General features: G+C 40.7%; 1 protein-coding gene and 1 long non-coding RNA gene across 2 annotated transcripts; one reads left to right on the top strand and one right to left on the bottom strand.

Annotated features, from left to right (window-relative positions):
* Positions 1-500: 500 nt before the first annotated feature.
* LOC139787363 (uncharacterized) lies at positions 501-2,711 on the bottom strand. Its single transcript, XM_071726457.1, has 2 exons — positions 2,044-2,711; positions 501-1,954 (listed from the first exon to the last, which is right to left on the bottom strand). Exons 1-2 carry the CDS (start codon positions 2,424-2,426, stop codon positions 1,339-1,341), a joined length of 999 nt encoding a protein of 332 aa, XP_071582558.1. The 5' UTR covers positions 2,427-2,711; the 3' UTR covers positions 501-1,338.
* Positions 2,712-2,746: 35 nt separating this feature from the next.
* LOC139787362 (uncharacterized) lies at positions 2,747-3,458 on the top strand. The gene is made up of 2 exons (XR_011722617.1): positions 2,747-3,139; positions 3,235-3,458. It is a non-coding gene; the product is annotated as an uncharacterized lncRNA (long non-coding RNA).
* Positions 3,459-11,368: the final 7,910 nt, after the last annotated feature.

The following is an 11,368-nucleotide window of genomic DNA, read 5'->3' as shown; positions in this document are numbered from 1 at the left end:
ATAAGAAAAACAATTTATCCCAGTAAAGAAACGGCAAATGCCAAAAAGGATAGACAGATTGTACTGTGATTGGTAATTTAAAATACACCCTTACCTTTTTTCCTCTCTCTCTCTCTCTATCTTTCTCTCTCTCTTCTCTCTCTCTCTCTCTCTCTCTCTCTCTCTCTCTCTCTCTCTCTCTTCTCTCTCTCTCTCTCTCTCTCTCCTCTCTCTCTCTCTCTCTCTCTCTCTCTCTCTCTCTCTCTCTCTCTCTCTCTCTCTCTCTCTCTCTCTCTCTCTCTCTCTCGCGACAATATATCCGATTATACTATTAAAATATAAGCCCGTTTCTCTTAATATCACGATCTCTTAATCCTTATTTCTTTTATACAGTACGAAATTATGCGCGATTTTAAATTCAATCTATAGAAAAGACAACTTCATAAATTCATAAGTTGCCAATTTCATTTATTAATTGTCGTTTTTCTTAATGCCCGGTCTACAAGGATGTTGTAGGTCGTAAGTCGTAAGAATTGGCCAATCACAGTTAATTATTCTTTGACCGCAAAAAGAATAATAGACTGTGATTGGTCAATTCTTACACGGAGAAAATTTTATATTAAATTAATTAATTTTACTATGCTGCCGCACCAACTGCGGACCATCAAGACGCCCAAGTTTAAATGTTATAGTCTTATAAAATTACTATGTCCATAGCATTTAGTGCTATTCATGTATAATTCTTTGAGATTCAATCAATTATTTTCCGAAAAATTGGGAAAATTAAAAAAACCGGTTTCCGAAAAGATCAATAACAAAAACTGTACACATCATGGCGCTCCCCAGAAAATTCTACCCCTACTTCATATACAATTCTTTAAGATTCAATTAATTCCTGAAAAATTGAAAAAATTTCGATACCGGCTTCCAAAAAGATCGGTAACGAAAAATTATACACTTTATAGCACTCCCCGGAAATTTCTACCCCTGTTTGGTCTATAATTCTTTGAGATTCAATCAATTATTTCCCGAAAAATTAAAAAAATTAGAAAACCGGTTTCAAGAAAATCGGTAACGAAAAACTATACACATAGTAGCACTCCCCGGAAAATTCTACCCCTATTTCATATACTTTTGATAAAAATTCGGTTCAGGGCTTTGGCCTGGGCGATATTAAAGAATCCGTGAAAACACGTTTTACTCCTTTTCACCCCGTTAGGGCTTGAATTTCTAAAAATCCCTTCTTAGTGGCACTCCCCGGAAAATTCTACCCCTATTTCATATACTTTTGGTAAAAATTCGATTCAGGGGTTTGGGCTGGGCGTTGATGAGTGAGTGAGTCAGTCAGGACATCTTCCTTTATATATATAGATGAGAATCATAACCCGATAAATTATGAAATATTACTGGGATAAAGTAAGAATTTTTATAATTCAAGTTACAATTAGAATGCGCGGGACCTCGATAATTGCCGGTCAAGTGACAGTGATCGCGTACTCGCACGTCGTCTGGCTCGAACGGTTTTTCGCACACGTGACAGTGCGTTGCGCTGTTAAACTTTTCCCACTCGTCTCGCGTGAAATCCGCCATGGGTATATTAGCGGACAAGATGTTCTTTACGTCGTGTGCTAAACGTCTTAGTTCCTCGGCGAACCACGCGACGCAATCCTTATCGCGACGAAATCTATACGCGGATAACGAGTCGTCGTACGAGCACCGCACGTAGTATCCTATGCTAAATACCTGATGATGTTGAGACTTGAACGTGGACGTTGTCGGATCCGCATCCGTCTTCTCGAGGGTACATTCCAGGTCGGCGTATACGACATATGGAAGTCGTTCCTTCCTGCTGTGATTCTTAAAGGCCAACCACTTGTCGTTATCACTCGGTAACTTGATCGCGCAGTCGTTCATCTGCTGACAGTCGACGGTGTGGGCTTCCAATTTCTCGCTCGTGTAGAAATAATGTAAACAGCTGCAAAAAGAAAAACACAATTTTTGTAAATTATTAAATAAAAAATAAAATATTCTATAATTTTTATTAAAAGAAGTATAGGTACTCACCGATCGCAAAAATATTTCCGACCACGGTGCCTGCTCAATTGCGTGCTCACGAGGCGGGATAGATTTTTTATCCACGCGAAATGTCCCACGTTGTCGTCTCGCGGGTCCTGCGCGTACAGCAGATTTACGTGCTTTTCTCTCTTCCGGTCGGTGAGCCGTATCGGGAGAACGGTTGGCGTCTTCTCTCCCTCGATGGTATACACATTGACGGATATATCGTTGCGTTGTTCAAACTGTTTAATCTGTTTCAAAGTCATTGGAAACTCAATGTCTTGTAATTTTAATATTTTTGCGTAATGAGGGTACGAGGATTCCCAATATGTATGATCCTTGGCAGGATACAGCGCGGCGACCACTGACCACGCGAAGCACGCATTGTCCATAGATTGCACGTTGATCACAGCTTTTTTCGATTTAATTTCTTGCGGTAAATTGATGTAACATCCCGCGCGCAAAGGATTGTACTTGTTCACGTTCACTGTTAAATTGAGTATACGCGATAACACGCCCACCCGCTGTCGCGTTCCTGAAACTCCTCGAGTTTCGCTAATGTGGGCTCGATAACGTGTAGCTTGTACCACTCGCGCAGATTGGACCGATCGGACGAACGAAAGAGTTCACTGTTTCTCGTGTTGATACTTTTGTTCGCACGTTTCTCACCCGTCACAAACTCGCCGTTGACACAGTGTTTATCTTTATACTTGCGTGTCTTTGCATGACGTTTTGCACATGATCGAGCACGATTACTTCAGCATCTTCGAGAAATTTTTGCGGTTCGATGTAATTGGTATTTATCACTGCACCGGTCAATACACGGCTTTCGAACGCGGCATCGATCTCTCGCCAGACGAGTCTTTCCACGTTTTCGTTACCGCTACTACTGCCTGCCGCGTACTCACCACCGATATGTACGAACCGTCTCTGTAATAGAGTCTTCGCACCTTCGAGTCGCGCGATTCTTGCCACTAAAGATTGTCTGTGTCCCGGATTGTCTGTTTCGCGGATTGAGAGCCGCGGACGCTTGGAACGACAGTCTTCTTCGAGCTGCTCGATAAACTCATCGCATCGCTGTGCCCATGCTAAATATTCACTCAAGGTAGCGATTTGGTCGGATCCTTCCAACAGGTTGCATTCCGTTTTATCGATATGTTCCATGTTTTTTAATACTGTCTTTTTCACACTATTTTTTAGATCGCGTCACATTCTTCGATGGAGCACTTTCACGTGACTCGCTTACACGTTGGACAACGTCGACAGAAATATAGAATGGAATAATGTTTAAGCATAAGATTATAAAGACTGAAGAAGGGGACATCAAAGTGCCAATCATTAAAATCATTAAGTTCACGGTCAAGAGCTCTTTGAATCGATGTATGATTAGGACCTATTATCTTATTAAAGATATGTAAAATTGATCTCTGTCTGTTCATGTTTTTCATCACCGCCAATTCGACGCACTTCCCAATGCCTGTGCGAATTTGAATGAGCATAGTATCAGTGAGCATGAGCATATCAGTAATAACTTTATTCGCCCAATAGCGATACTCCTGATACTCCGAATCAAAGTCAGGTTTAAAGTAAAAATCACAAAAATAAGAATTATCCCGAGCTTCACAAGCTTCACGTTCTTTTGCCTCGTCCCGCAGCCGCCGATACAATTTCCGTCTCACGTTATCCGAATCCCATTCATAAGGATAATTAATATAGTCAATAGCGACTCTTTGTTTAACGCTGCGTCGATCAGTTCCGCGTATACCTAGTTCGCGATCGCGAAGAAACTGCACCGGTGATGTCACATCCGTCAATTTCACTCCTCGATCTTCTTCACGCAGAACATTGGCGACATCGTTTATTAAATCATCGTCAGATTCCTCTTCTTCACTTGACCATTCCATGTTGCGCACATTTATAATGCCCCACTCGCGATAATGTTTTTTTGATCAATTCTTGCAAATTGGGCACATTTTGCATGGATATATTTGGAACAATGGAGTGCGACAATCTCCGCAAAATCGGCCGTTCATTGCGTTGTACGGCTCGGTTACATGCTCTCGATATTCATGTATGTGCTCACCAGTGTCTGGTACAGTGAGCATGCACGAATAACACAGTTTATCCGAACCATATATAAAATAAAAATAAATCGCGCAACACTTCGTATGTCCATCCAGCGCTAAAAATTCGGGACGTGGCATTAATTTATTGACGACTTCTTTATGATCGTTGTCTTCATCACTCAAATAATCACTGTCGTCCGTTAACGCGCGATCCTCGTCTACATCCATATCGAAATTATTGTCCATCTCGTGTGCAAATTGGGCACATATTACGTGGAAATATCATGTACAATGTTTCATGACATCTTGAACAACACCGGGTATCCATCATTCCGCGAAACTCAACGAAGTGTTTTCGACGAGCGTACATGTAATCGCCAAGGTCCGATAGAACATCCATGCACGGAGCACATAGTGCAAGTGCACCACCCGTTGAATAATAAAAATATATTACGCAACGTTTCCTACGTAAATTTTGTGCAGCGATTTCCCAAGGCAGTACCATTCTATCGACGACTTCTTCATGATCGTCGTCTTCATCACTGAAATAGTCACTGTCGTCCGTTAACGCGCAATCCTCGTCTACATCCATATCGAAATTATTGTCATCTTCTTTATCGTGAAAAATATTCCTCTGTATTGAATACTTGGCACAAAAAATGCAAAATAACCGCTATACTTTTTTCCAATCGATGTACCGACGCGTAGACTTTCAAATCACAGACTGTGATTTTGACTCGCTTCATTCTTCCTTATATACTTTTTCTATTGCCTTTTCCTCTCGTTTCAACTAGAGCATCGCGTATCGTTTCTTCTGTTTTAGTGCATGGTGTGCATACACTGCAGAGAAACAATATCACCCATAGAAATTGAGTCGCGTTGCTGCGCGAGACGGTTAAGTCGCCTAAAATTTATGGTCGAGTATCTACGTCGACCATCGATGCTCGACCATCTGCAGTGCGAGATGATATTCGTTTATAAATTCTGTCATCGACGTTCGTCGATACCCAGAGAAATTGAGTCGCGTTGCTGCGCTTATGCCGTCTAGTGTTTATAAAATCTAGCTGCCTGTCATCGGCGCTCGCCTTTGTAACGCGCGACGCCATAATCGAATGGCGCCGCGAAACCCCGATAAGCGACTCTTCCTAGAAAGAAAAATAAAGAGGAGAGACCGCGACGGTTAAGTCGCCTAAAATTTTTGATCGAGTACCTACGTCGACCATCGATGCTCGACCATCTGCAGTGCGAGATGATATTCGTTTATAAATTCTGTCATCAACGTTCGTCGATAGCCATAGAAATTGAGTCTCGTTGCTGCGCTTATGCCGTCTAGTGTTTATAAAATCTAGCTGCCTGTCATCGGCGCTCGCCTTTGTAACGCGCGACGCCATAACCGAATGGCGCCGCGAAACCCCGATAAGCGGCTCTTCCTACGAAGAAAGGTGAAAAGGACCGCGGCGTCACACTAGTCGCAGGTCATAAACTATAGCCGCCTGCCATAGGCGCTCGCTCGCATCTGAGGTGTGAAATGACATCTGTTTATAAATACTATCGGCCGAACATCGACGCGAGGCGGCATTTGTTTATCGAACATGCCCCGACCCCCGACGCGCTCGCCTGATCCCCCTCCTCCCCCTCCCCCTTCCCAAGGACCTCCGCGATCTCGAGGCCCTCCCCCCCCCCCCGCGAACCCTATGCTGGGAACGCAGGTCCCCCCCCCCCGCAGACCCCTCGGCCGGACCGCGGCGCTAAAGTCCCCCCCCCCGCCCCGCTCCCCCCTCGAGCACCCCGGCCTAGAAGTCTCACTATCTCCCTACTAACGTTGGCTACATTTACTAAAACCTGGATTTTTTGGCCTTCAAAAGCAGCCATAAAGGCAACATTACCAGTTGCTTTTCATAATTATCCAAATTGCAGAGCAATCATTGATTGCACAGAATTGAAATGCGATACTCCTCCTACCGTTGAACAAAGGATTCTTATGTACTCCAGATATAAAAGTGGATTTACTGTCAAATTTCTTATTGGAATAGCACCAAATGGTCTTATCACATTTTTATCAAAAGGGTACGGCGGTAGAGCCACAGATAGTTTTATAACAAATGATTCTGGTTTTTTAAATCTTATTGAATTACTTCCATATATCGACCATATCATGCACGTATGTTGTATTCTGGCTAATGATCAACCACCATTAATTAAGGCCGATGAATAAAATTGTATGCAAATTAAAAATAAAATATAAATAAATAAATACATTAAATATTAAATATTATATATTAAAATATATACATTAACGTACATAATTATCTTTTATATGTCTTTATTTTCTTCTTTTAGTCTCCATTTGTTCATTATCACAATAATTTTCTTTATTTTCTTGACTATCGTTATCACAGCGCTTATTGCTAAATATTGGAAAAAAATAACAATAATAAAATCTTTCTATTTTTGAAATTACTTGCTCCATAAAAACTTCGTCCCTTTGTATGGTCACAAGGATCTGATCCTTTTGGGAATAAACGAAGAAATAACATTTCTCCATACCTAGAATATATAATGATGTTTGGATTTGAGTGTAATATACACTGGGCAACAAAATTATCGCAACAAAAATTTACGTAAAAAATTTGCCCAACTTCAAATAAGCATAACTCCGCGAAAAATTGTCGTATCTGAAAGATTTTTTTTTCATTTTAAAGGGTGAAGTCTGTATTTTAAGGAACCATTGTTAGATTTTGAATTTAGCCTCCCGCTCTCCCGCCGTTCTTCCAAAAGTAAGGACGTGTTACGTCTCCAAAAAATTGCATACTTTGACACATTCTACGGAGTAGAATGAATTTTTTTCGTAACTATCATGGCAACCATCGTAAAATATGGACTTTTCCCTGCAAATTAAAAAAAAAATTAAGTCTGTACGATTTTTTTTCGCCGAGTTATGGCTTATCAAAGTTACCTATGCATTTTTGTGCATTCAATCACCGCCAACATTAGTATTACCCGATGAACACTACGGGGACGTTATTGGTCGGATTTTGCCTATCGTGTGTGTGTGTGTGTGTGTGTGTGTGTGTGTGTGTGTGTGTGTGTGTGTGTGTGTGTGTTAGCAGAGATTTGGGCACACTGATTTTCATTCAAACGAGGAATTGTTACGATTTTGTCGTTGTTTTCGAATTAACGATACAATACAGTGATTGCAATACTGTGAAGTTATACTTACAGAAGTAATGTACTGTGAAGTTACTTACTTCAGTATTACAAAACTTCACAGTATTGCAGTCACTGTATTGTATTGCTCATTCGGAACCAAAGACAAAATCGTAACAATGCCTCGTTTGAATAAAAATTAGTTTGCGCAAATCTCTGCTAACACACACACACATACACGATAGGCAAAATCCGACCAATAACCTCCCCGAAGTGTTCATCGGGTAATACTAATGTTGGCGGTGATTAAATGCACAAAAATGCATAGGTAACTTTGATAAGCCATAACTCGGCGAAAAAAAATCGTACGGACTTAATTTTTTTTTAATTTGCAGGGAAAAGTCCATATTTTACGATGGTTGCCATGATAGTTACGAAAAAAATTCACTCTACTCCGTAGAATGTGTCAAAGTATGCAATTTTTTGGAGACGTAACACGTCCTTACTTTTGGAAGAACGGCGGGAGGGCGGGAGGCTAAATTCAAAATCTAACAATGGTTCCTTAAAATACAGACTTCACCCTTTAAAATGAAAAAAAAATCTTTCAGATATGACAATTTTTCGCGGAGTTATGCTTATTTGAAGTTGGGCAAATTTTTTACGTAAATTTTTGTTGCGATAATTTTGTTGCCCAGTGTATGTCCTGCTGTTTGAGTTTAATTTCATTACTTGAATCAAAGTACAAATATGAAACATTGCACTGCTTTTGTATTCGATCAACTATGTGAATATCTTTACACGAATATGGGCATTTTATTTCGAGTAAAGCTTTATCATTTATGATTATACCATCTGGACTACATGCCAAAAATGGTTGACGTATCGATACAACCAATCCCACTTCATGGACTTTCTTATTGTAGTGAGCTTTAAAACATTTCCGTGCGATTGGTTCCATTGTAATCCCATATTTCATTGCATTGATTATCCGGCCTGTTCCTTGTTTTTCATTTTTAAATTGTTTTGCTAAGCTCTCAAAATTTGTTTGCCTGGTTTTTATTTGATGGGCTCTCTTACTAGACGTGATTCTACGTTTTCTTTCAATAAACCAAATAGCTGACATAGATTGAGATATAGACTTTGTACAAATTTCTTTGCATTTCGTTAAGTCTACTTTAACTTGGTCAAATTCAGTCTTAAGATTCAGAGGGCATGACAACTTATTTAATTTAATTTTAACATTATTATTTATATCACATTTTATTATATTATAGCTATGATAGACTTGTCCGAAATTTTGGTACTCGTGTAAAAATTCAATAACTTGAGAAAGAGCTTCACAAGCTATTTTTTTTTCTATAGTTACTCTTTCACGCTCTAAAATGCAATTATTTTCAATTTGTAGCATTTTTACCCAACTAGACTATTTTTAAATGTGTTGCAGATATGTTTGTGACAGCATCTACTTCAAATCGTTCACCAAAGTCAGATATTGAGAATTTGTACGGAAACATCTGTTGGATTTTTACTCCTTTAGAGTATTTGTCTGATTGTTGGTTAGAAGGTTTATTCCATGCTAATGGTTCGTCAGTTTTTGATGAAGTATTTTCCGTATTTATAAAAATGCAAACTGCTGCAATGTGTTTGCATTTTCCCTTTCCCGCTTTACAATTACAGAAAGAACTTCTGATGGACCGATCTTCATTCAGCTATATGAATAAAAGAAAAAGTTAAGATCTATACTTAAGATTATTAGTATTGCTATTTATATTTATGCAATTTAATAAAAAATAATATTGGAATTCTAACTATATATATATCTACCTCTATTTTAATTCGATAAGGTGGTTCATTTACACTAGTTTCGCGAATGACAGATCCTTCGCCCAGCCTATATTCAGGATCAATATTTTCAGATACTTTGAATACATGACGACTCTTTACAAGTCGGCTACCTTTTGAAATACTTTTCGATCGAAATTCATCAGATTTTATTGCTTGAAATCCACATTGAATAATAACCATTTTGAATAATATTATTTAACATCTTAATATCTTCTACTATTAGTGTGTTATTGAGAAAAGACCCAAAAAGTGCACAATTGTGCCGCCCAGATAGCGCTTTCGTCGCCCCCCTGCGGTACGCAGCTAGCGTATAGCGAAAACGACAGTGACGTACTACGACTGGACCCCACAATAAGTGACGCACGTTCCAGTATATCGGCCGATCACTCCGAGAGAGGAGAATTTTCGCTGACGTCGTACGACAGCGACGTGTTCGATCCAAGCGAAGAAAATTATACGCCCAAGGGCGAAAGAATGAACCAGCGGAAGAGAGCAGCGCGCGCTAGTACATCCCACGAAGGCGTACACGATCCGCCTGTAACGCCAGAACAGGTGGACGCGGAGATAAACCGTCTGAGGACGGGAGCCCACCGGACGCCCGCGAATCCGGAGCCGGAGCGAGAGTGTCTGGGCATGCAAGGATCCATTCTCGGCGAACTATTAGACGAGATGCGCGCAATACAAAATCGCTTGCAGAGATTAGAGACCGCGAATTTCGAGCGTGACGACAACAGAGTCCGCCGCGCCTTTAGTAACGGCCCCTTCGACATAACTTACGGACGGACGTTGGAAGACGTCAGAAACCAGCACGATCCCGTAAATACTTACATTAAATTAAAGGAAGCTCGCGATATGATTCCGAAAATCGACGGAACTTCGCGCAGTCAAGTACAAAAATTCTTAAACGCAAGTACCTATGCGATGAACGAAATTAATCCCGCTGAGGAAAAAATCGTTGTTAAAGGCTATACTTTGCACGAAATTAACGGAAAGGCAATGTACGATTTCCAAACGCGAGACATACACTCTTTCGCTTAATTGAAGCAGGAAATAGAAATGTGCTATTTAGCAAAGCGAAGCACCACGCACATTCAGAGAGAATTTAATATGCTCCGGCAAAACCCAGGTGAAAGCGCGAGAGAATACGGACTCCGTGTAGACAAATTATCAATGGAACTATATCGATCAATGATCGAAGGCCGTGAACATTCATCAGAACAAAGAAAAGCGATATTAGATACGATACAGGAGCTAGCGCTAGAAAATTTCCAGCTAGGACTCCGAGATGACATTCAAACTATCGTGCGATCACGAAATTACACTAATCTCACAGCAGCAATTTGGGCGCCACGTCAGAGGAGAAATTGAAAGGACCTTCTCAGCGCTCGACATATATACCGACCGAAACAAAAACGGTCAGGGGCAAACCCGACAAGCTCGAAGCGTTGGAGTTGAATGCCATAAATGCGGAAAGGCCGGAAAGCTAGGCCATATTGGACAAGAATGCCGTACGAGCCGATACGCAAACAGATATTCTCTCCCGAGAGAAGCCAGCGGAATAAATACCGTCGAAAGGTATTGCAATTATTGCAAAAAGGTAGGGCATAAACGGAAGATTGTTGGCAGCTAAACGGCCGACCCGAAAAGGAAAGAACACGCCAATCTAAAACTGATGGAAATAAAAAACCACAGGTATATACAACAGCGAAAGCGTTTAAGCATACGTCAGACAAGGACGATGAAATATCGTATAGCAGCAGTAGCAGTGAAGAGGAAGAGAGACCGAAAAAGCATAAGGCGCGAGCCGTGAGCGAGTATCAAGTTACTCAAATGACGAGCAAGACTAGTAAAAATTATAATCTCGATCTTGTAACACTCCCGAGGCAAGAAACCAAAACGGAAAAAAAATGAAATTTTTGCTCGATTCCGGAGCAGCACTAACCTTTATCAAAATAGGAAATTTGAAAGGCAATACACAAATGCGTGAAAAGAAACTCGCACTGACAGGGATAACAGGACACCAACTGTACACCCTTGGAAAAATAAAAGCCACAATAAAATTGGGAAAACAAGTCATACGCCACACAATACGTGGTAAACGACGACTTCCCGATGGACTATGAAGGAATACTAGGAAATCGATTTCATCAAAAAACACAGAGCTGACTGTCTCCATGGGAAAAACGTATTGAGAATCGGCGGAGTAAATCTTAAGCTCCAACCGTATAAGAAGCTAATTCAACACCCCCCCCCCCCCCGCAAGTAAAACAATCATA

The sequence above is a fragment of the Temnothorax nylanderi genome, unplaced genomic scaffold (assembly GCF_030848795.1).
Source record: "Temnothorax nylanderi isolate EJ_2023f unplaced genomic scaffold, tnyl_v1.0 TNYL_tig1466_pilon, whole genome shotgun sequence".
NCBI classification, from domain to species: Eukaryota; Metazoa; Arthropoda; class Insecta; order Hymenoptera; family Formicidae; genus Temnothorax; species Temnothorax nylanderi.
The sequence above is the reverse complement of the archived record's forward strand: the minus strand, read 5'-3'. Positions and strand labels throughout refer to the sequence as shown.

Bases quoted from the DNA above. Each gene is read 5' to 3' on its own strand.
- LOC139787363 (XM_071726457.1), bottom strand. From the start codon at position 2,426: ATGGACAATGCGTGCTTCGCGTGGTCAGTGGTCGCCGCGCTGTATCCT. The intron at 1,955-2,043 runs GTGAGTACCTAT...TTCTTTTTGCAG, and splicing joins CGGAAATATTTTTGCGATCG to CTGTTTACATTATTTCTACA.